This window comes from Larus michahellis, chromosome 18 (genome assembly GCF_964199755.1).
Source record: "Larus michahellis chromosome 18, bLarMic1.1, whole genome shotgun sequence".
Taxonomy (NCBI): Eukaryota; Metazoa; Chordata; class Aves; order Charadriiformes; family Laridae; genus Larus; species Larus michahellis.
In genome coordinates, this window is record NC_133913.1 from 7,216,460 (window position 1) to 7,241,255 (window position 24,796).

Sequence of the window (24,796 nt, forward strand, 5' to 3'; positions counted from 1 at the left end):
AAACTAGAGTTCATGCCAAGAGCCAGTAGCAGGGCTCTGGTGGTGCTTTGGCCAAAGGGCTTCCTCATCTGTCAGAAGAAACACCATCCCTCCCTTTTCTGCACAGACAATTGCAGATGGTATCATCATTGTGAAGAATCTGAGGTACCTTCTGCTTATTACAAGGCTTAGTGCAGTAGAGTTAGGAAGTCCAACTGTCCTGCTGTTGAGGATGGTTATCAATAGCATGACTAGGGAAAAAAGATTTCAGGGATGCAAGCGAAATGCCCTTATAAAGCTTTAGGCCTCCAGTCATTCTGAGATATGCTGCATTAGCCATAATTTCCTCTTGATGAAGGACATAGGTGTGGGGATTTCCATCCTTCCACTTGTAGACTTTTCTCAAGACATCTAAATTTTCATTCAGGAAATAGGATATCAGACCATAGTAGCTACCAAGTGACATTTCCTCCAACAAGAAGTGCTGAGATTAACATGCAAAAAAATCCTCTCCCCCCAGAATGGCAGCCGATTACTGACCCCCCGAGAGCCCAGCGAATCTGCGGCCGTACCACAAGGAACGCCCTTCCTCAAGAGCTCATGGGGCTGCTGATATCTCAGGGACTCTTGTCTTCCTGGGCATTTGTGGGCAGAGATCACAGCAAGACAAGACCTGATGGTCACTGGCAGCACAGCAGCCCAGGATATCTTCCTCAGCTCTAAGGGACGGTGCTCAAAAGAGGAGCCCCTGCAAGCTGTCCCAGCCTCCCACTCCTCTGAGAATGGAGACAGGTCTCCTTGTGCCCTCAACCCCTTCCACCCCAGAGCAACACCTTTCTCCTTTGGCAGCCTGGGGAGTGTCCACAGAGGGAAGGACCACATGGAGGCCAGGCTTGAATGCAGCAGAACTTTAATGAGCCCAAAGAGGGAAACAAAGTCACTCCAGGTGGGGGTCAACAGTTCATGGAGCCCCACGGGCAGCAGCAGAGGCTCTGCGGTCCTTGTCTGTGTGGGAGCTCTTGCATGATACCTGTCTGCCTGCCACATAGAGGGAGAGGAGACAGAAGGCTGGCATTAGTGGCACCTTGCTGCAAAGGGGAACCAAAGCAAACAAAGAAAAGGGAGAGAAAAGCAAAGCCATTCAGCTACACCGAAAACACATCCTAAATCTCGATCCCTTGCTCAGCACCATGTTCTGAGTTGCTCGAGGTGTCTCCCTGGGGCTTTCCCAGCATCTTTATCAGAGGAGGCACCTTCTGCCACTGTAGCGGCTGGAAATGCCAGAGAGGTCACAGCACCCAGAGGTGATGGGCACTCCATCACAGCTGAGGATGCTGCCAACAGCAGCAGAGGTGGAGGATCCCACAATGGTGTTCTGTGGGAAGGAGCTGAGGATGGGGCCTGGCAGGGTCACCACCACAGCAGGAGGCTCGATGACGACGGTGGAGTTCTGGCACTGCCTGACACAAGGCTCATTGCAGCTGTTGGCCAGTGGGGTCGGGCCACAGGGCCGGCAGGGCAGGCACTGGCTGTAGCAGGACATGTCTCAAGGGTGGATATGCACCTGGGAGAGGATCAGGGAGGAAAGAGAGCACAAGGGTGTGTGAGGAGCAGCCTGGTTACCCTGTCACAAAGGAGCCAAGGCCACTACTGAGTGGGGACCTGGAATCTTGGCCAGGAGACACACAGTCTTTATCACCCTACAAAGAGCAGCCTGGCCCGGAGTGGCTCTCTCCTAGTGTGTGGGCCAAAACCCCCTCTGCCACATCCCAGCCTCTCGCTAAGCAGACCTTCTCCACACCTCCCTCCATCATGACAAGAACATGCAAACCACAGGAAAGGAGAGAACCAATGTCAGCTGAGATGACCATCGAGGAGAGACCTCACTTTGGAAGAGAAGGAGAAGGAACTGCAGACTCACCTGGTTCCCAAGATCAAGGAGGCCAGGGAAGTGGATGAGAGAGCAGGGACTTGGGCTGGCTTTTATACCTGCCCTTCATTGCCGCAGCACCAGAGGCACCCTTTGCAGAGGTAACAATTTTTGCACACAGTCATCTTGAATGCAAACCATGCAGCTAATGATAAGGGCTGTGCTTTGGTTTCCAACACTGCTGCCTTTTCATTTCCAGGTTTGTTCCATGCCCATTCCCCAGTGAAGGCTTCCTATGATCAGTGGGATGAAAGGCACCAGGATTTCTAGGGCAGGAATGCAGCAGTGCAAGGCAGAAGACTGAGCTGACGTGCTAGATGGTTCCAGAGCAGGCAAGTGACATCAACCTTGGTCACTCTGGTGGGGCTGTTTGAAGTGCCGTTCTCAGGACAAATCTTCAGCTATCCTCAGCTGGACGCTTCTGTGCATGAGGACCTGCCATGTCCTCTTTCCCTTCACAGAATCGCAGAATCACAGAATCTTCATGGTTGGAAAGGACCCTTAAGATCATCGAGTCCAACCAAACAACCTACAATCTCTGCCACTAGACCACAACCTGAAGTGCCACATCTAGACGCTTCTTAAACACGTCTAGGGATGGTGACTCAACCACCTCCCTGGGCAGGCTGTTCCAGTGCCTGACCACTCTTTCAGTAAAGTAATTCTTATTCTTCCTAATATCTAATCTAAACCTCCCCTGCCGCAACTTCAGACCATTTTCTCTGGTCCTGTCATTATTCATCTGGGAGAAGAGGCCAACACCCACCTCTCTACAACCTCCTTTCAGGTAGTTGTAGAGGGCAATGAGGTCTCCCCTCAGCCTCCTCTTCTCCAAGCTAAACATGCCCAGCTCCCCCAGCCTCTCCTCATATGCCCTGTTCTCCAGACCCCTCACCAGCCTGGTACCTCTCCTCTGGACACAATCCAGCACTTCTATGTCCCTCTTGTACAGAGGGGCCCAGAACCGAACACAGCACTCGAGGTGAGGCCTCACCAGGGCCGAGTACAGAGGCACCATCACTTCCCTACTCCTGCTGGCCACGCTATTCCTGATACAAGCCAGAATGCTGTTGGCCTTCTTGGCCACCTGGGCACACTGCTGGCTCATGTTAAGCTGGCCATCCACCAGCACCCCCACGTCCTTTTCTGCTGGGCAGCTTTCTAGCCACTCTTCCACAAGCCTGTAGCATTGCTTGGGGTTGTTGTGACCGGAATGCAGGACCCGGCACTTGGCCTTATTAAACCTCATACAGTTGGCCTTGGCCCATCGATCCAGCCTGTCCAGGTCCCTCTGTAGAGCCTTCCTACCCTCAAGCAGATCAACACTCCCACCTAGTTTGGTGTCATCTGCAAACTTACTGAGGGTGCACGCAATCCCCTCATCCAGATCATTGATAAAGATATTAAACAAAACTGGCCCCAAAACTGAGCCCTGAGGGACACCACTGGTGACTGGCCACCAAGACGATTTCACCCCATTAATCACAACTCTCTGGGCACAGCCATCCAGCCAGTTTTTAACCCAGCGAAGAGTACACTTGTCTGTGCCATGATTTGCCAGCTTCTCCAGGAGAATGCTGTGGGGGATGGTGTCAAAGGCCTTACCAAAGTCCAGACAGACAACGTCCACAGCCTTCCCCGCATCCAGAAGGCGGGTCACATGGTCATAGAAAGAGATCAAGTTGGTTAAGCAGGACCTCCCCTTCCTAAACCCATGCTGGCTGGCCCTGATCCCTTGGCTGCCCTGCACTTGCCGTGAGAGCTCACTCAAGATGATCCTCTCCATGATCTTTCCTGGTACCGAGGTCAGGCTGACAGGCCTGTAGTTCCCCGGATCCTCCTTCCGACCCTTCTTGTAGATGGGCGTCACATTAGCCACCCTCCAGTCATCTGGTACCTGCCCTGTTGACCAGGATTGTTGATAAATGATGGAGACGGGCTTGGTAAGCTCTCCCGCCAGCTCCCTGAGTACTCTTGGGTGAATCCCATCCAGCCCCATAGACTTATGTGTGTCTAGGTGCAGAAGCAGATCATTGATTGCTTCCTTCTGGATTATGGGTGGGTTGTTCTGCTCTCCGTCCTTATCTTCCAGCTCAGGAGGCTGAGCACCCTGGGGATAGCTGCTCTGACTATTGAAGATGTAGGCAAAGAAGGCATTAAGTATCTCAGCCTTCTCCTCGTATGCCTTCTCTTCCTTCTCAGTTCACCCTGGTGATCACTTGATGTTGCTTCCCCAGATGTTGCACTGCCGGGTTTGGATCCCACCCTACTGAAAACTGCCCAGTTCCCAGGGGTCCTCAGAACAGTCCATGATTCATGGAGTTCCTATGTGTGTTTGTCTTGTATATACTTGTAAGCAGTCAGGTTTTTCTGAAAAAATGTGAACAAATTTGTGCATGATTCCATGCCAGCATGCCTCAGCCTGTGTGTATGTGTCCTTGTGTGTCACTCATCAAGAGGTCATGTGCTGGTTGTGGCAGGGATACTGTCCACTGCTCTGTCCATGAGCACCACAGAGCAACAGGTTCCCAGGTCAGAAGGAGCCTGAGTGCAGGGGAGTGGTGATGGCACCAGCCTGCTGGAGATGTGTCCAGGGTAGAGGCACTGAAATGCAGTCCCTGCCTCCTGACACTTCCTTCTCCTGCCCCTGCAGAGCTCACTTTCAGACCACAACAAGGATGGATCCACTCCAACCTTGATCCTTAGTTGAATTCAGTGTGACAATATCGGGAGTGCCTCAGCATGGCTGGCAGTCCCCACTCCCTGCCTCTCCAGGCCAGGACACAGCTGCTCTCCCCAGTGCTAGAGAGTTCAAAGGATGGGGATTGCTTTCTGGGCAAGGTGAAGGCTGAGAAATCCTGCCCACCATGTGCTGGCCATCCCTGACTGGATCCGCTTCCAAAGCAGTGTCAGTGGTTTCTGGGAAGTACTTGTGCTCTTCACAGGCCTGGTGCTGTGCCAGGCAGGGGCTGAGACGTTTTCGCAAACAGGTCCTGAATGAACGGAACACAGAGTCTGATATCACTGCGCTGTGAGCGGAAGAGCAGACTCTGGAGATTTCATTGGAAAAGCCAAAGAACTGATGACAGCTTTGATGTTCATGCCCAGAATGTTCATGTCCCCTACTGGAATCTCAGTCTGAGCTGTGCAATCTCCATTCTGGGAGGTGTTCAAGGCTGGACTGAATGTGGCTTTGGGCAATCTGAGCAAAGGCTGATGCAGATGACCTCTGGAGGTCCCCTCTCACCTACATTCTGACACTGGGATTCCCAACCACCCCTGCCCTCCCTGACCCCTGCCCGCCCATGGGCACATTTGTCCTCACGTTCCCTCTGCACCAACACAGCTTCTAGGCATTGTGCTGGGGCTGCAGGGCGGCAGCTGAAGGGAGGCTCTCAGCCTCCTCACTTCCAGCAGCAGGAAATTATTGCTTTCTATTCTGCAAGCAAATCGTCTTCCAGAGCCCCACACCCTTCACCCCACCACCCCAGAGCAGCTCCAGCCATAGTGAGAGGAACACCCTTCCTCAAGAGCTCATGGGGCTGCTGAGCCCTCAGGATCTCCTGCCTTCTGGGCATTTGTGGGCAGAGATATCAGCAGGGCAAGGCTTGATGGTCACTGGCAGCAGAGCAGCTAGGGATGTCTTCCTCAGCTCCAAGGGATGCTTCCCAAAAGAGAAGCCAATGTAGGGTGTTTGAACTGCTCATTTGTCTGTGACTGGAGCAGGGTTTCCTTGTGCTCTCAACCCCTTCCACCCCTTCTCCTTTGGCAGGATGGGGAGTGTCCACAGAGGAAAGGACCACATGGAGGCCAAGCTTGAATGCAACAGATCTTTAATGAGTCAGAAGAGGGAAAGAAAGTCATTCCAAGTGGGGGGTGCCAGTTCATGGAGCCCTATGACTCCATGGTCATCTCTGAGGCCCCACATGGTCATCTGAGAGGGTGCGGCCCTTGGCTGTGGAGACTTTCCTTCATCATGTCTGTCTGTATTCCTGCCCCATGGAGGATGAGGAAAACAGATGGTCCCCACCAGGTTGGCCTTGAGGGAACCTTGCTGCTAAGGGGATGTGAAGCAAACAAGGAAAAGGGAGAGAAAAGCAAAATCATTCAGCTATGCTGAAAGCAGCATTGAAAACATTGAACCTTTGCCCAGCACCATGTTGTGATTCCTCAGGGTGTCTCCTTGGGGTTTCCCCCAGAGTCTTTAGCAGGGGAGGCACCTTCTGCCACTGTAGCGTCTGGAAATGCCAGAGAGGTCACAGCACCCAGAGGTGATGGGCACTCCATCACAGCTGAGGATGCTGCCAACAGCAGCGGAGGTGGAGGATCCCACAACGGTGTTCTGTGGGAAGGAGCTGAGGATGGGGCCAGGCAGGGTCACCACCACAGCAGGAGGCTCAATGACGACGGTGGAGTTCTGGCACTGCCTGACACAGGGCTCATTGCAGCTGTTGGCCAGTGGGGTGGGGCCACAGGGCTGGCAGGGCTGGCACTGGTTGTAGCAGGACATGTCTCAAGGGTCTGGAGGTGCACCTGGGAGAGGATCAGGGAGGAAAGAGAGCACAAGGGTGTGTGAGGAGCAGCCTGGTTACCCTGTCACAAAGGAGCCAAGGCCACTACTGAGTGGGGAGCTGGTAGCTCCGTCTGGAGTCACATTATATATACTACACTACAAAACGCAGCCTGGCCCAGGGAAGACCTTTCCTTGGGCATAAACCAAAAGATCCCTCTGCCACATAACATTGTCTTACTGAGCAGACCTTCTCCACTCTTCCCTCTATCATGACAAGAAGTCACAAAGCCAAGGATAGGACATAGCCAATATCAGCTGAGATGTCCATCAAGGAGAGATCTCACTCTGGAAGAGGTAAAGAGACTTCAGACTCAAGAAGAAGGAGGCCAGAGAAGTACACGAGAGAGCAGGGACTTGGGCTGGCTTTTATACCTGCTCTTCATTGCCGCAGCACCAGAGGCACCCTTTGCAGAGGTAACAATTTTTGCACACAGTCATCTTGAATGCAAACCATCGCAGCTAATGATAAGGGCTGTGCTTTGGTTTCCTGCACTGCTGCCTTTTCATTTCCAGACCTGTGCCGTGCCCATTCCCAAATGAAAGCTTCTTGTTAGTGCTGGAAGGAAAGACTCCAGGATTTCCAGGGCAGGAATGCAGCAGTGCAAGGCAGAAGAGTCAGCTCAAGTGCTGGATGCATCCAGAGCAGGCAAGTGACATCAGCCTTGGTCACTCTGGTGGGGCTGTTTGAAGTGTTTTCCTCAGGAAGGAAATTGAGCCATCCTCAGCTCGACGCCCATGGGCTCCCGTGCATGAGGACGCTTTCCCTCCCTCCTCTACTCCCTCCAGTGGTCACTTGTTGTTGCCTCCCCAGGTATGTGCGTTGTGCTGCTACGTTTTGAACCTGTCCTGACTACCACTGACCTCAGCAAAAAATTCTGGCTGCTTTGGAATGGTGCCCACTCCCTGGAGTCTGTGAGTACACAAACAATGGCATGGGCATGTCTGGGGCCTTGTGCTTCCACAGAAAGTTCTAACTCTGTAACAACCCCATCTGTCCTTGGCAGACTCCACGCTTGCTTGTGTCCCTACTTGTCTTCTTGTCTTATGTGCACTTGTGTGCAGCCATGTTTGTGTGGATGAGTGTGGGAGCACAAATTTGTGGATGACTTGATGCTGTTGTGCATTAACGTGTGTGTGTGTGTGTGTCCTTGTGCGTTCCTCATCACAAGGGAATGTGCTGCTCATGGTGGGGACAGTCACATGAGTGCTGAAGTGCAGCAGGCTCCCAGGGTCAAAAGGAGCCTGAGTGCAACTGAGTGGTGATGGCACCAGCCTGCTGGAGATGCGTCCAGGGAAGAGGCACTGAAATGCAGCCCCTGCCTCCTGACACCTCCTTCTCCTGCCCCTGCAGAGCTCACGCTCCACTCCTGCCCATTTCAGGCCACAACAACGATGGATCCACTCTAACCTTGATCCCTAGTTGAATTCAATGTGACAATACTGAGAGTGCCTCAGCATGGCTGGCAGTCTCCACTCCTTGCCACTCCAGGCCAGGACACAGCTGCTTTCTACAGTGCTAGAGAGTTCAAAGGATGGGGATTGCTTTCTGGAGAAGGAGAAAGGCTGAGGAATCCTGCCCACCATGTGCTGGCCATCCCTGAGTGGATCTTCTTCCAAAGCAGTGTCAGTGGTTTCTGGGATGTGCTTGTGCTCTTCACAGGCCTGGTGCTGTGCCAGGCAGGGGCCAAGACCTTTTCGCAAACAGGTCCTGAATGAACGGAACACAGAGTCTGATATCACTGCGCTGTGAGCAGAAGAACAGTCCCTGCGGATTTCACAGGAGGAGCCAAAGAACTGATGAGAGCTTTGATGTTCATGCACAGAATGTTCATGTCCCCTACTGGAATCTCTCAGACTGAGCACCCAGCAACTGTCCTTGGGAGGGAAGGGACATTGGATCCCAGGCCACACTCCCCCAAGCGTACTGCTGTCCTGCAGGGGTTTTCAGAGACACCCTCATTCAAACAAGGGCTATGCACAGTACAGAAAGTTCCTGAGCCCATATCCCTGCCTGAAGGTTTGTCTGCCTGGACTCACATCCAGCTTGGAGATAAGGCAGCTGAGGGCTCCTCCACTTCCCTGTAGTGACCCCATAGAGATGAGTGCCAGGGAGCTCTTCCGAGGGAGCTCATCCAGGGCTGGTTTCCCTCTCCATGGAGGTGCTTCTGAGCTGAGAAGCTGATGGCCAAGCTCATTGCTTTCTCAGGAGGTAACAGGCACTGTGGAATACGGAAGGGCAGGGCATGAGCGTACGTAGAGTTTAGCATGACCTTTGACAGCCTCTCTCCTACTTCCTTTAGAGCCAAATTGGGGATAAATGGGTTGGAGCATGATAAGGTGAGAGGAAAACTGGCTGGAATGTCAGGCAGAAAGAGTTGTGAGCAGTGGTGCAGGAACAGTTTCAGGAACCACTTGTTCAGAAGAGAAGGAGAAGATGGGCCCAGAGTCTGGAAGTGCCCAATGACAGGAGTAGAGGCAATGGACATCAGCTGGAACATGGGGAATTCTCATGAAGCAGTAGGCTAAAAGAAATAGTGAGTCAAGGAAGGGGTTTCCCAGGGAGGCTGTGCAATCTCCATCCTGGGAGGTGTTCAAGGCTGGGCTGAATGTGACCTTGAGCAACCTGATTTGTTCTGAGCAGGGGTTGTTACAGATGACCTCTGGAGGACCCCTCTCACCTACATTCTGACACTGGGATTCCCCACCACCCCTGCCCTCCCTGACCCCTGCCCACCCCTGAGCATATTTGACCTCACACTCCCTCTGCCCCAACACAACTCCTAGGCATTGTGCTGGGGCTGCAGAGCAGCAGCTGAAGGGAGGCCCTCAGCCTCCTCACTCCCAGCTGCAGGAAATGAGTGGCTGCTGGTTCCATCCCCTGGGCTTGGAGAGAGCTCTGGGAAGGTGGTCTATGTGCTGGGCCAAGGCCCCGCTGCTGTGCCAGGCTGCAGCTGGCGCTGTGCAGGCTTTTTCTTGCTGGATGACGGGGAGAGTCCATTTCCCAGTTGGGCAAAGTGGTACCCGTGCAGAGCCCCTGAGCGCTCGAAGCCCAGGCGAGCCCCCGAGCGGCACCAGCGCAGGGCCGAGCCCCGGGGAGGAGCTGGCGGTGGAGCAGGGGAGAGGAGAGGAGGAGGCAGTGAGGTCTTAGCAGAGAGTTGGGGCTGGCGGGGGCCAGCGAGGCGCGGGCGGTGGAGCGGCGGGATGGGGCGGTGCCGGGGCGCAGGGCTGGCAGGGCTGGCCGCGCTGCTGCTGGGTGCGTGGGGCTGGCGGTGGTGGATGGGGCCAGGGCTGTGCCCGGCGTGTTCCCCGGGGAGCCCAGCGCCAACTCTTCCCTCTCCTTCTTCAGCCTCTCTTTCCCTTTCCTGCCTCTGCCATCTTTTGTGCCCCTTTCCAAACCCTCCGAGTCTTCCTGTTGTTCTTCTCCCTTTTTCTTCACCGCCTCTATTGGTACAAGCCTCCTTCCATGCACGCCTGATTTTTCATGCACCCTCTCCTTCCCCTGTGCATTCTGCAGTTCTTATTGCCCTGAATGCAGCCATCTCTCCTTCACTCTAAGAACCCCTCTACCTCTCTACTCTTCCTCTCTTCCCTCGCTGATCTTCTGACCCATCTCTCTATGCATCTGCCATCCCCAAGCCCTCTTTCTGCTCCCTGAGATCACTTTCTCTTCTTGCCCTCTGCTTCTCTCATGTCTGTAGGCACATGTGCTTTCTGCATCGTGCCATACATCCACTCATCCCCCTGTGTATTCACCATTTATTCTTCTTATGAATTCATCCCTCCATCCTTCACTGTAACACACTCACCTTTCCTGTCCTTCTGCCTCTCATCATTCATCCATCCATCCATGCACCTGACTTTCCTTCTGTCTCTCCATGCATCATTTTTGATTTCCTTTCTTCCTGACTTCTGTTCTGTAATCATCTTCCTCTCCATCTCTCCCTCCGTTTCATCACACATTCCGTATGGAAACTCATGCCCAGTTCTATGTTAAGCCCTTCCTATTTCCTTTCTTTCATCTATGCCTCTCCTTGTAACTCATATAACACGTGGAGTCATTCCTTCCCCCTTGCTACTTTCTTTGTCTCCTTTTTTTTTTCTTCAGTGACACCACCCTTCCACATATCATTCACGCATACATCTCTCCATCAAATATGGATGGACACTTCCATAAATGCACATGTTGACATCCCCTGTAAATACATCTAATAATCTCTAGTTGTTCCTCACTGCTTCTAGTAGATATGTTCTTGGAAACAGTAGCATGGCTGGGCAGAAACTTTGTTTTGAATGGTTTTTCTTCTTTATTTCCTCGGCAGTGGCTGTGGGCAGAGCCCAGTTGCTGCAGGAGCCGTCGGCAGAGACCACCGAGGGGACCAGCATCAACATCTCTTGCTCGCACCCCAATATAGAAACCACGGAGTTCATCTACTGGTACCGTCAGCTCCCGGGACGAGGCCCCGCGCTGCTCCTGAGCACTCTCAAAGACTCCAAAGAGCTGCGGGACCCACCGGGGCGGCTGTGGGTGTCGGCAGACCGCCGCTCCAGCGCCCTGTGGCTCGCCCGGCCCCGGCGCGGGGACGCGGCGGTGTATTACTGCGCCCTGGGAGACACGGGGAGAGGAGCCGGGGCTGCGGCCGGGCAGGAACCGGCGCGGGCGGGGCCGGGCGTGTGTGTCGGGGTCGGGGGGACCGGCCGGGACGGGCCCGCCAGGGGGCGCTGCCGCTCCGCCCGCCGGGGCCGCCTCGCCACAAACGGCCACAACCAGCCCCTCGCCCCGGACCGCTTCCCCTGCACGACCGGCCCCGGCCCCGGCAGCGGCAACCCCGCACGCCCAGCGGGACGCACACAGAAATCCCCCGCCACACTGCCGCCGCCGCGGGGGCAGGAATGGCGCCCGGAGCGCTGGCCGTGTCCGGCGGGGCCCGGCAAGGAGCGATGGCAGCCGCCGGCCCCGCTGGCTCCCGGACAGGAGCAGCGCCTTTCTGCTCTGCACAGGGCGGCGGGCGGCAGAGATCCTCCTGCCCACGGGCAGCCGCTCAGCCCTTGCTCCTGCCGCACGGACCGCCCACTGCTGCTGTTGCTCCACGGGCAGGGGCTGGGGATCTCTTCCACCCCACTCATCTCGCCAGGCACTCTTAGAACAGAAAGACACAACTGGTACAGTGCCAACACAAGCCCTTGCTTTGAAACCACAACCACAAGTGGTTTCTTGCTGGGAACTTTGTCAATCCGCTCAGCTATACAATTACAACTTCTACCCTCCAGCTCCACAGTCATCTTCTGGTGTTGCAAAGGCATCCTGTGGAGCTGGCAGTTCGGCATGAACTGATACTCAAGTTCAGACTCAGGAGGGAGCCCCAAAGAGATGTGCTAAGTTACCCCATGGGGCTGAAGGTCTGTGGGGAGAGCCTGAAAGGGGCCTCTAGGCGTGGGGTTCCGGACCCAGCTAGTCCCCGGTGAGGCCTGTGTGGCTGTAGGAGCTGAGAGAGCTGGGACAATCCGTGTTCAGAGGCTTCAGGGGCAGAGAGGAAAGGCTCAGTCCTCTTCCCTGCCTCAGCTGGGGCCTGTAGTGGCAGCCATAATTGTATTCCAAGGGAACTCCTGGCAGGTTTGCAGTCATTGCAGAGCAGAGGGCGGCCCACCGTCCTTCTGCCATGGCCTCAACTGAACAACAGGACAATAAAGACCTTGTGGGAGCGTGGCTGTGAATGGGGGCTGCTGTGCCAATAACATGCTTCCTGCAGTCCCTGCCAACTGTGCGAGAAAGGCCCTGGGTGAGAAGAGGCAGAGGAGCCCTGCTCCAGGCAGCAGACACCAGAAGACATGAAAATCAAGTAGGCCTTTTGCTTGCCTGGGTATTGAGGTTCTGGGGCCCAGGGTGGGAGAAGCGTCTGGAGGCTGTGGGTAATGTGGGTAGGAGAAGGGACATAGAAGGACTGCCTGCACAACAGAGAGCTGGGTTGCCATGTCCTCCCCCTGCCAGAGTGAGGCAGTGTGTCTGTCCCTGTGCAGCTGGTTTCTGGAGCAGATGCTCTTCACAGAGATGTTTCTCTTCAGGTTCCTCCTCTATGGCCAGAGGAGAAGGGAAAGAGTGTGTGACACCTGGGGCCAGGCACTTCAGAGTGTGCCTGGTCCTCTCTCCATCCAGACAGTCCCAGGGACAGGGTGGACATGGGTGGGGGCAGGGGTGCCTTCTCCCTCTCCTGCAGAGCTGGGTGCAGGCCTGTGCAGCTGGCTAGGTGGTGGGTGTCAGGAGAAGTTCTCAAGGGATCCCTGTCCCTTAGATGGACACTACTCAAACCATGATTCTTTTATGTCTCTAGAGGGCTGCCTTGTGGTAGAGGTCGGGGGAAAGGCCCAAAGAGGCCTGGCTGGAGCAGCAGGGAGAGAGTTTTGCTCCACCCTCTGGGCTGTGGTTTGGAGGCCTCTTTGATCGGGCAGAGGTAGAAGAAGAGGTAAAGGTGCAAGCCTCGGGTCCCTCATGCTCGCAGGTCCCTGGGCACCCCCTGAAGAGAGAGCGTGACATGGTCCTGATTTTCCTGTCAGCCCTGGTGGGACTGGCTGACTTTGGTGAGATGTGACTTTCAGGCTGGGGAGATTGAGGCAAGAGTTTGTGCATCTGGTGGTGGAAGGGAGGAGATGTGAGTGCTGACTGCCTGGGATGCCTGGGAATGTATCCGTAGGGAGATCAGGGTCTGCATATGGGTACAGCAAATAATCTGGGAGATGTCAGGAGTAATGGGCGTCAAAGGAGGAACAAGACCTCACCTGAACTTTGCAGCTGCTCAGCATTCCTGAATGTGCTGCTAATACATATTAAGCCTGAAAAGAGGGAAAGGTGCTGGGGAATGGACCAACGTGGCATGGAGCAGCTTCTCTGCTGTTTGTATTGGATACAATGCTACCAATCTCTGTAGGGATGGTCATAAACAAGAAGCTGCAGAACAAACAGGGACAAACAGCTCATCATTTCTGAAGCTAGGAAAAGTGAGAGGGACAGTGGGGACAGTGAGCAAACTGATGAAGTGACAGACAGATCTATTGGCAAGCAAAGCTGAAAGCTCTTCCTGGCTTTACAGGTCATGCCCAAAAGGACTCTGTGCTCCAGTTCCCAGCAGAAATGACCATCCAGGTGGGACACAAGGCAACGCTGCACTGCAATTTCTCCACCAGCGATTCCAATCCCTACATCTTCTGGTACAAGCAGCACCAGACCCAGCCCCTTCAGATGCTGCTACGACTAAGCAAGTACAGAGCTCACGAGGCATCAGGGAGGTTCTCCTCCACACTGTCTGCAAAGGACTCCCAGGTGCTTCTGCATGTGTGAGACACCGAGCTCCAGGACAGCGCTGCCTATTTCTGTGCACTGAGCCCACACTGGTGCCCACAGCTGGCAGCAGTGCACAGAAACGTGGGGGTGCTCTGAGGAGTAGTTCCCTCCCTGCCACTGCTTGCATGGAGCTCTGAGCTCAGCCTGCCCAGCAGTGGCACCTGGGGCTGTGGTGAGGATGGGCCTCTGCCTCCCCAGACTGTGCTGCTGTGAAGCACATGCCAATGTGACTTTTACAGCTGTGTCTAGATCCAGGGTCTTTGGTGATGAATAGAACCCAAGAAACCTGACTTGGGCAGGCCCATTGGAGGCTAAACCATAAAGAAGCCAAACCAGGCTTGTAAATGCCCTCTGCTTAAAAGAGCTGGTACACTGGCATGAGTCCTCAGGGCAAGTAACCTATCAGCTTGTGTGCTTCTTCCCTTTCCCTGTGGCTCCACTGATGGCCACAGCTGGAGAATGAAGCTTGTGGTAGGAGGCACAACTGCTCTTATGCTTTTGCCACATGGCCATAGTAGCTCCGGAAGGGAAGAGCCCTTCCTTGCCCTGCATCTGAGTGTCAAGTGTAAAAGACCCATCAGCCAGATGCTGAACAAGATTCTCTGGTTAAACCCTTCCTGCACTCATCCACTGCCAGAGAGTGGTCCCACTCTTTTTCATGTCTCTTCTCCTTCTCAGGAAAACCACCAGTGCTCAACTGGGAGGAACCCCTATGTTCCTGAGTCCGTGCTGGTTTCTCTGTCCAACAACTGGTAACCACATCACAGTGATCTCATTTGCTCCCATAGGGAACACAATGGTTGCTCATGAAGCATCATCCACTTCACCTGAGAAAGCCTAGGCTAGATTGTAGTTGTCCTAGTACTGCTGCAGGATGGCCTGCCTCTCCCAAGTGATGTGGGTCTGCTCTGACAGCCCTGTTGCAGGCTTTGAATGCCCCTGTTTATCTCAGAGGGCTTTAGGAAGCACTGACGGGGAATTGACAGGAGCCTTCAGTGTTCCACACTCCTTTGTGTCTCAGGTCCCCTGGACATTTCAGGTCCTGCTTTTGATTGCTCTCCAGGGCTGCAGAGTGCTTCAACACTCCACAGACACAGTTCTCCCCCAAAAGCAAGGAATGACAAACAGTGATGGCTACTTGAGGACACACCCAGGCTCAGGTTCTTTTCTCCAGCCTCAGTGGGCTGTCGCAGGGATTTTCCCAAGTGCCCCTGAGAAAGAGAGCACAGCTGACAAGGGCGGGCATCAGCCTGTCCTTGGCACTGGTGCCTGGGCCTGGCTGAAGGTCTAAGAGCCAAGTGCCCAGGACAGGTGGACACAGGAAGATCACCTCCAGAAGCACCACTGCTTCCAGAAGGGAGGAGAGGATGTTCAGTATGGATTCAATCATCTCAATGGAGAGCTCTACACTCAGGTGAAATCAGTCCCACACTGATCTTAAAGGTGTGTCTGCCATCTTGATGCCTCCTCCTTCTGAAGTGGTCACATGGACCCCCTTCAGTGTCTGTTTGCAGAAAGAAGAGCTTTGAGAACATGATGCCTCAAATGAAAATTGGAAGGGGGAAAAGCAAGTGCCTTTTGGAAGTGCTGATGTCCTCCCAATGAGTGTGAGGAGAGAGCTGCTGCCCAGCCAGCCTTTCACAGTTCTGAAGTCTGGGGACTTTGCCAATCTCATTGAAGTGTTTCCACAACAAAGCCCAAAATGAGTGGCAAGATGGACTTTTAAAAACTGATGTGGAGTTTCAGATGTGGAAATGTCCTGACACATCTAGCATGAAGCACAGTGATTTGCATATTTTTTAATTTAAGATTTAAAAATACCTTAAGATACAGGATTGAGGGATGGAGAGGGAGTGTAAATTTTGTTGACTGGCTTCTGTTAGAAGTAGTGGCTTTTGAGATACCAATAATATATGGTATAGGAATAATGGCTATAGGTAGAGATACCAGACATTGCCAAATTTTCTGTTGAAACAGAGCATGATTCTCTGAAACAGCCCCAAGAGTGGGACATAAATCCTTCCAGAAAATGTCAAACTAAACATAGAAATACATGCCCCTTTCCTAAAGCAGTGAGCCAGCTGCTGGGAATCATTTAGGAGATACAGGTGAATCCCTGACAAAATGAGGCACTTGGCAAGCTGGAATTCAAACACTCCTCCAGTGTTCTGTTGGAGAGCTGTTTCTGGATGGTATTTGTGAGCTGTGAGGGGAGTGTAATGGGCTCAGTGGGAAATTGGTGGCTTCTCACTACCTGTGATGCGCAGGGGCACTTACACTTTGCTGAAGACCTTCTGCAGGGTAGAAGTCATGGGCGGGAGGGGATGTACCTGTTTTTTACTCCCACTGAGGCCCTTTGAAAAGTCACTTCACTTGTTCTGGAAGGCCCACGCCAGATCTTGCCTCACATCTTTGTTCCTGAGTCTGTAAATGAAGGGGATCAACATCTGTGTGAAAGGTGTTCATGAGTTTGTTCAGATCCAGGGAGTTCTGGGCCGATGGCTTCACATGCAGGAACATGGTGGAGCCACACCAGACTGTGACAACACTGAGGTGGGCAGAGGAAGTGGAAATGCCTTTTTCTGACCATGGGCTGACATGATTCTGAGCATGGAAGAGGTGATGTACACGTAGGAGAGCTGGGTAACCACACAGGGCGCCACCAGAACAGTTTAGGAGGCAAGGATTGTTGCTAGCTCCATGGGCCACATGTCACTGCAGGAGAGGGCGAGGCAGGAATCTATATCACAGAGGAAATGATTGATGACATGTGGCCCACAGAACATCAGCCTGGATGTCAGAAAGGCCAGCAGCGAGACGGACAGAAAGCCTCCCAGCCAGGAGCTGAGCGCCAGCCGAGCAGAGAGGACACTGCTGATGAGGGAGCTGTATCTCAAGGGGTAGTGTATGGCTAAGTAGCGGTCATAGGCCATGACAGACAGGAGAAAACACTGAGTGGAGCCTAGGGAGAGAAGAAAGAACAACTGGAGGATGCAGACGTTGAAGGAGATGGTCTGGCTACTCCCCAGCATGACTCCTATGGCTTTGGGAACAACACGAGTAGTGTGCCAGATCTCCAGAAAGGGGAGATTACGGAGGAGAAAGTACATTGGGATACAGACGTTGCTGTTCATCCACATGAGAGCCATGATGGATGCATTGCATGTTACTCTCAGGGAGCACGTCAGTGCAAATACCACCACAAGGGAGACCCAGAAATGCCACGTGCCTGGCAAGCCAAGAAAAATGAATTCTTCCACAGTTGTCCCATTTGCAGTGTGCTCCCCAGAGTTGAGGTTCATTTGCAAAGACAGGAAAGTTTCTGTGAGCGTCTGCATGCCTGTGCTGGTCCTTCAGATGCCACTAGGAGTGAAACTAGAGCAAATGATGCCTCATCAACCTCATTGCTTTCTATGTGGAGATGGGAGGCACTGTGGGAAGGGGAGGGGCACTGCCTGGGGTGTACCTTGACTTCATCAAGACCTTTGACCTACCTTCATGGGTGCACACACATGCACACCGAGCTATGCACACTCATAGGCATGCACACGCATAAATATGTCTGCTGTTGCGGAATTTTATTGTACCATTTGAGGCAAATGAAACACATGCTTATGCTTAGATTTAAAAAAAACAAAAACAAACCAATGAACCAACCACCAAATGATCAATGTATTGGCCAGAGTCCTACCACCATAAGCAGTTCTACAAGGAGTCTGCAAAGATGAATCAGGAGATGATTTGTTACATACACTGGCAGCAGCACCAATCCTGTGAATGGTGCATGGGACACCTCAGCCTGGCATTGGGTCTATCCCTCAGCACCAGCTCTGCTGCCCAAAGGTGGCCACTCACCATTCCCATTCCACGGTTGCTACAAGACAATGCTGCAGCTGTTTCTCATCTCATCACCAAGGGAAACTGCTCTCCCTTCCAGAGAGTCCTTCTGTCTCTGCATTCCTGCTGCCAGCCACTTTAACCCCTGCTGCATTTGGGCCTTTGTGCCCTCTGTAGCAGGTCATTCCTTGGTCACAAATCACCACTGCTGAGCAGTTACAAGTTGAATTTCCCCTTCAGTGCACACACAAACTCACACACATGAGCACAACCACACACGTCAGCTGACACACACCCAAAGAGCAACTCATTCCTGTGCAGTTATAAGGAGGTGTGTGCACACGCATTTCCAAAGGAGCCCATGTCCATACCAACACGCACAGCCACCCCACACACAAATGTGTACGCACAGATATTCACACACACGTGCTTACACTCCTGCACGCATGCATTTGCATACAGATATACATGCATGCTCCTCTACACAGATGCACACACACTAAAGCACACATATACACACACCTACGCCCACACAATTACAAATATACAGACCAGTCACACACATTCATGCTCTCCTCCATCAGTGTACGTGTCTGGCAGTGTGCTCTCCCCCTTTCCCCTCCTCGGCTGCTGCTCAAGCCATAACCATCAGCGGGAGTTGTGATGAGTTGCACCTGGACTTTGGGGGACGGCTGGCAACACAGTCAAAACACTGTCTGGAGTGGGGACTTAGGTATTTTGTTCCCATGCAAATATGACTATTGGTCAATTCTCTTACTCTATAAATAGTGAATAGCCCAAGAGCCCTTGGACCTCTCCTGCTATGGGCCATCCCAAGGGCTGTTTCCTGCTTAACCACTCCTGCCATTCTGCAGAACAAATCATCTTCTGTAGCCCCACACTGACCCCCTGACAGCCCACAGCAGCTCTGGCCGTAGCAAGAGGAAGGCTCTTCCTCAAGAGCTCATGGGGCTGCTGACACCTCAGGGACTCCTGCCTTTCTGGACATTTGTGGGCAGAGATAACAGCAGATAAATTGTGGGCCTGATGGTCACTGGCAGGAGAGCAGCTCAGGATATCTTCCTCAGCTTCAAGGGTTGGTGCCCAAAACAGGAGCCACTACCGGCTGTCACAGCCTCCGATTGCTCTGAGAATGGAGATGGGTCTCCTTGTGCTCTAACCCGCTTCCACCCCAGAGCAACACCTTTCTCCTTTGTCAGCCTGGGGAGTGTCCACAGAGGGAAGGACCACATGGAGGCCAGGCTTGAATGCAGCAGAAGTTTAATGAGTCCAAAGAGGGAGACAAAGTCACTTCAGGCGGGGGTCAACAGTTCATGGAGCCCCACGGGCAACAGCAGAGGCTCTGTGGTCCTTGGCCGTGCAGAAGTTCTTGCATGCTGTCTGTCTGCCTGCCCCATAGAGGGAGAGGAGACAGAAGGTCCCTACCAGGCTGGCATTAGTAGCACCTTACTGCCAAGGGGAACTGAAGCAGTCAAAGAAAAGGGAGAGAAAAGCAAAGCTTTTAGGCTACACTGAAAACACATCCTAAATCTCAATCCCTTGCCCAGCATCATGTTCTGAATTGCTTAAGGTGTCTCCCTGGGGCTTTCCCAGCACCTTTATCAGAGGAGGGACCTTCTGCCATAGTAGCGGCTGGAAATGCCAGAGAGGTCACAGCACCCAGAGGTGATGGGCACTCCATCACAGCTGAGGATGTTGCCAACAGCACCCTCCTTCACTGCTGCCTTTTCATTTCCAGGTTTGTTCCATGCCCATTCCCCAGTGAAGGCTTCCTGTGATCACTGGGATGAAAGGCCCCCAGGATTTCTAGGGCAGGAATGCAGCAGTGTGGGAAGAAGACTCAGCTCAAGTGCTGGATGATTCCAGGGCAGGAAAGACATGTCAGCTTGGGTCACTCTGCTGGGGCTGTTTGAAGTGCTGTTCTGAGGTAAAAGCTTCAGCCATCCTCAGCTGTATGCCCATGGGCTCCCGTGCATGAGCATCTGCCATGTCCTTCTCTGTCCTTCCCTCCTCAGCTCACCCTGGTGGTCACTTGATGTTGCTTCCCCAGATGTTGCACTGCCAGATTTTGATCCCAGCCTGCCTAACACTGCCCAGTTCCCAGGGGTCCTCAGCAGAGTCCATGGTTCATGGTGTTCCTATGTGTGTTCTTATCTTTTGTGTACTTGTAAGTAGCCAGGTTTTAGTGGCTATACACGGGAGCACAAATCTGTGCCCAAGCCTCTGCGTGTGTGTCCTTGTGTATCATCAAGAGGATATGTGCTGGTTATGGCAGGCATACTGTCCACTGCTCTCTCCATGAGCACCACAGAGCAGCAGGTTCCCAGGGTCCAAAGCAGCCCAAGTGTAGCGGAGTGATGATGGCACCAGCCTGCTGGAGATGTGTCCAGGGAAGAGGCACTGAAATGTAGACCCTGCCTTCTGAGACCTCCATCTCCTGCCTCTGCACAGTTGATGTTCTGCTGATTGCAGGCCACAACAAAGATGGTTCCACTCCAACCTTAATCCTTAGTTGAATTCATTGTGACAATATTGGGAGTGCCTCAGCATGGCTGGCAGTCCATGGTCCCTGCCTCTCCAGGCCAGAACACAGCTGCTCTCCCCAGTGTTAGAGAGTTCAAAGGATGGGGATTGCTTTCTGGAGAAGGAGAAAGGCTGAGAAATCCTGCCCACCCTGTGCCGGCCAAACCTGACTGGATCGGCTTCCAAAGCACTGTGTACTGTGTCTGGGATGGGACACAGCCCGCCCTCATGCCCAAGCCAATGCCAAAAGTACTTGTGCTCTTCACAGGCCTGGTGCTGTGCCAGGCAGGGGCCAAGACCTTTTCGCAAACAGGTCCTGAATGAAAGGAACACAGAGTCTGATATCACTACGCTGTGAGCAAAACAGACTCTGAGGATTTCACAGGAGGAGCCAAAGAACTGATGACAGCTTTGATGTTCTTGCTCAGAATGTTCATGTCCCCTACTGGAATCTCTCAGTCTGAGCACCCAGCAACTGTCCTTGGGAGGGAAGGATATTGGATCCAAGGCCACACTCCCCAAAGCCCTCTGCTGTCCTGCAGGGGTTTCCAGAGACACCCTCATTTGAACAAGGGCTATGCACAGTACAGAAATTTCCTGAGCCCATATCCCTGCCTGAAGGTTTGTCTGCCTGGACTCACATCCAGCTTGGAGATAAGGCAGCCGAGTGGTCCTCCACTTCCCTGTAGTGACCCCATAGAGATGAGTACCAGGGAGCTCTCCTGGGAGAGCTCGTCCAGGGCTGGTTTCCCTCTCCATGAAGGTGCTTCTGAGCTGAGAAACTGATGGCCAAGCTCATTGCTTTCTCAGGAGGTAACAGAGTACAGAGGAAGCAAGCAACCAGTGCTCGTGCGTGCCCCAGCTAGCTGCAGCTTGTACGGCAGGGTGCCGAGCCTCTGCCAGTGCAGGAGGTAAATTCAATCCCTCTAGGTGGTCAGAGGACGAGGGCGTTCATACCAACTGACCCTCGAGTCACAAGGTGTCACTTGCTTGTAGAGATCCAGCCATGGTTGCTACCCAGTCGAAGGTTATTGTTAGAAAAGCTGCGGGCACCCAGACAGAGGTCCCATGCAAACACGTGGGTGTCCAGGCCTCCTCCTGCAGAGAGTGCCAGAGCCTGGCACTTGCAATGGAGGGCAGCAGAGACAACACCTGTGTCAGATGTGAACAGGTAAATGATCTGTTCAGTGAGGTGGCTGAGCTGAAGAAGGAAGTGGAGAGGCTGAGGAATATCAGGGAATGTGAGAGGGAGATCGACTGGTGGACCCACTCCCTGAGAGAAAGGGAACAGGTTGAGGCCCCACACAAATCAGAGGACCCCTTCCCCTCTCATCACCAGGCAGTAGGAGGGGATCTCAGAGAAGGGGGGGAATGGAAACAGGTCCCTGCTTGGGGAAGCAGGTGAATCCCCTCCCAGCCCCTCCCAGCTTCCCAGTTACCCTTGCAGAACAGGTATGGAGTCCTGCAGGAGGAACTGGCTGTTGGAGAGGAGGACGATACACCCAGGCCAGAAATGTCAGAAAGACCAAGTTGCCATGGACCCAGCATCACAACTGTCTCCAAAAAGAAAAGCAGATGGGTCATTGTTGTGGGTGACTCTCTCCTGAGGGGGGCAGAGGGGCCGATATGCCCTCCTGACCCACTTCACAGGGAAGTCTGCTGCCTCCCTGGGGCACGGATCAGGGATGTGTTGGACAAACTTCGGCCCTAGTAAACTCCTCTGACTACTACCCCCTCTTAGTATTTCAGGTGGGTACTGATGAAGTGGGTAGAAGGAGCCCAAAATCGATTAGAAGAGATTTTAGAGCCTTGGGACGACTGCTTAAGGGATCAGGAATGCAAGTTGTATTCTCCTCTATCCCTTCAGTGGCAATCATGAATGAGGAAATTAACAGGAAGAGGCAACAGGTCAGCTCGTGGCTCTGGGACTGGTGTTATTGGCAGGGCTCTGGGCTTTTTGATCATAGGCTACTAATACAAGACACCTGGCCTGCTGGTGGCAGGTGGGATGCACCTGTCCCAGAAGGGGAAAAGAATTCTGGGGCAGGAGTTAGCAGGGCTCATTGACAGGGCTTTAAACTAGATATGAGGGGGGAAGGGGAGATAACTGGGCCTGTCAGGAGTAAACCTGAGGGAAGCATGCCAGGGCTTGAAGGATGGTGGACTAGTGAGGACTGTCATGCTGCCATTTCATTTGAGAGAAGGGAGAGATGTTTAGAAATCATGGAAGCACCTGAGAAGGGTCTGGTAGGAAATGGGGCCCACACTCACAAAAAGGTGTTGGAATCATTAGCTCATCTGAAGTGCATCTATACCAATGCATGCAGTATGAGCAACAAACAGGGGGAGCTTGAAGCCATGATGCACCAGGAAAACTGTGACATAGTGGCTATCACAGAAACGTGGTGGGATGCCTCACACGACTGGAGTGCCACAATCGATGGCTACAAGCTGTTCAGGAGGGACAGGGAGGAAAGGAGAGGCAGTGGAGTGGCCCTGTATGTTAGAGAATGCTATGAGAGCTCGGAAATCAAGTATAGTGATGACGGGGTGGAGAGTGTTTGGATTAGGTTAAGGGCCAAAAAAGCTGATATCGCTGTGGGAGTCTGCTATAGACCTCCCAACCAAAGCAGAGAGGTGGATGAAGCTTTCTGTAAGCAGCTGGGAGAAATCTTGCAGTCACTTGCCGTTGTTCTCATGGGGGACTTCAGCCTCCTGGGTATCTGCTGGGAATACAACACAGCAGAGAGGGAACAATCCAGGAGGTTCCTGGAATGTGTGGAGGATAACTTCCTCACACAGCTGGTAAGTGAGCTGACCAGGGAAGGTGTCCTCCTGGACCTCCTTCTTGTGAACAGGGAAGAACTTGTGGGGGAAGTAAAGGTTGGTGGCCGTCTAGGGCACAGTGATCGTGAGATGACTGAGTTTTTGATCCTTGGAGAAACAAGGAGAGGGGTTAGTAAAACTGCCACCTTAGACTTCCAGAGGGCAAACTTTGACCTGTTCAGAAGACTGCTTGACAAAATGCCTTGGGAGGCTGCCCTGAAGGATATAGGAGCCCAGGAAGGCTGGACCTACTTCAAGAGAGAAGCCTTAAAGGCACAGGAGCAGGCTGTCCCTGTGTGCCGAAAAACAAGTAGGCAGGCAAGGAGACCAGCCTGGCTAAATAGGGACCTTTGGCTGGACCTCAAGAACAAAAGGAGAGTCTATGACCTTTGGAAGAGGGGGCAGGGCTCTCATGAAGACTATAAAGATGTAGTGAAGCTATGCAGGGAGAAAATTAGGAGAGCCAAAGCGCAGCTAGAGCTCAACCTACCTACAGCTGTTAAGGATAACAAAAAATGTTTCTATAAATTCATTAACAACAGAAGGAGGATTAGGGAAAATCTCCCTCCCTTATTGGATGCAGAAGGAAACATAGTCACAAAGGATGAGGAAAAGGCTGAGGTGCTCAATGCCTCCTTTGCCTCTGTCTTTAGCAGTGGAACGAGCTGTTCCCTGGGCACCCAGTCTCAAGAGCTGGGAGACAGGGAGGGGAAGCTGCACGAGGTCATCACAATTAAAGAGGAAGTGATCAGTGACCTGCTACACCACTTGGATGCACACAAGTCTTGGGACCGGATGGGTTACATCCAAGAGTGCTGAAAGAGTTGGCAGACGTGCTCGCCAAGTCGCTTTCCACTATTTGCCTGAAGTCATGGCTAACTGGGGAGGTCCCAATGGACTGGAGGGGAGCAAATGTAGCACCCATCTACAAGAAAGGCAGAAAGGAGGATCAGGAAACTATAGACCTGTCAGTCCGACCTCGGTACCAGGGAAGGTCATGGAGCAGATCATCTTGAGTGCCTTTACAAGTCATATAATGGACAACCAGGGGATCAGGCACAGTCAGCCTGGGTTTATGAAAGGTAGGTCCTGCCCGACAAACCCGATCTCCTTCTACGATAAGATGACCCAATTATTGGATGAGGGAAAGGCTGTGGATATTGTCTACCTAGACTTTCAAAAAGCATTTGATACTGTTCCGCATAGAATTCTCATGGAAAAACTGGCTGCTCATGGCCTGGAAGAGCATACGATCTGCTGGATCAAGCATTGGCTGGATGGACGGTCCCAAAGAGTGGTGGTCAATGGAGTTAAATCCCGCAAGCGGCCAGTCACAAGTGGTGTTCCTCAGGGCTCAGTGTTGGGACCATTTCTGTTTAACATCTTTATTGATGGTCTTGATAAGGACATACAGTGTATCATCAGCAAGTTTGCAGCTGACACCAGGTTAAGCAGGAGTGTTGATCTGCATGAGGATAGGGAGGCCCTACAGAGAGACTTGGATAGATTGGATCGATGGGCCAATACTAACAGTATGAGCTTCAACAAGGCCAACTGCCAGGTCCTGTACTTGGGCCAGAACAACCCCATGCATCACTACAGGCTTGGGGCAGTGTGGCTGGAAAGCTGCCTGGCAGAAAAGGACCTGGGGGTTCTAATTGACAAGCAGCTGAACATGAGCCAGCAGTGTGCCCAGGTGGCCAAGAAAGCCAATGCCATCCTGGCTTGTATTAGAAATAGTGTGACCAGCAGAAGGAGGGAGGTGATTGTCCCC

The 24,796-nt window shown here is 53.0% G+C and overlaps 2 protein-coding genes and 1 pseudogene across 2 annotated transcripts; all 3 read right to left on the reverse strand.

The window, feature by feature from the left end:
• Window positions 1-1,219: 1,219 nt before the first annotated feature.
• LOC141732611 (feather keratin Cos2-3-like) lies at window positions 1,220-1,522 on the reverse strand. Its single transcript, XM_074561880.1, has one exon. It carries the CDS (start codon window positions 1,520-1,522, stop codon window positions 1,220-1,222), a length of 303 nt encoding a protein of 100 aa, XP_074417981.1.
• Window positions 1,523-6,113: 4,591 nt separating this feature from the next.
• Window positions 6,114-6,419, reverse strand: LOC141732876 (feather keratin Cos2-3-like). The gene has a single exon (XM_074562316.1). It carries the CDS (start codon window positions 6,417-6,419, stop codon window positions 6,114-6,116), a length of 306 nt encoding a protein of 101 aa, XP_074418417.1.
• A 9,765-nt stretch (window positions 6,420-16,184) lies between these two features.
• On the reverse strand, window positions 16,185-17,659 carry LOC141732875 (olfactory receptor 6F1-like; annotated as a pseudogene).
• Window positions 17,660-24,796: the final 7,137 nt, after the last annotated feature.

What these genes read in the sequence shown, in the direction of transcription:
- LOC141732611 (XM_074561880.1), bottom strand. Translation starts at nt 1,522, where the DNA reads ATGTCCTGCTACAGCCAGTGCCTGCCCTGCCGGCCCTGTGGCCCGACC.
- LOC141732876 (XM_074562316.1), bottom strand. Translation starts at nt 6,419, where the DNA reads ATGTCCTGCTACAACCAGTGCCAGCCCTGCCAGCCCTGTGGCCCCACC.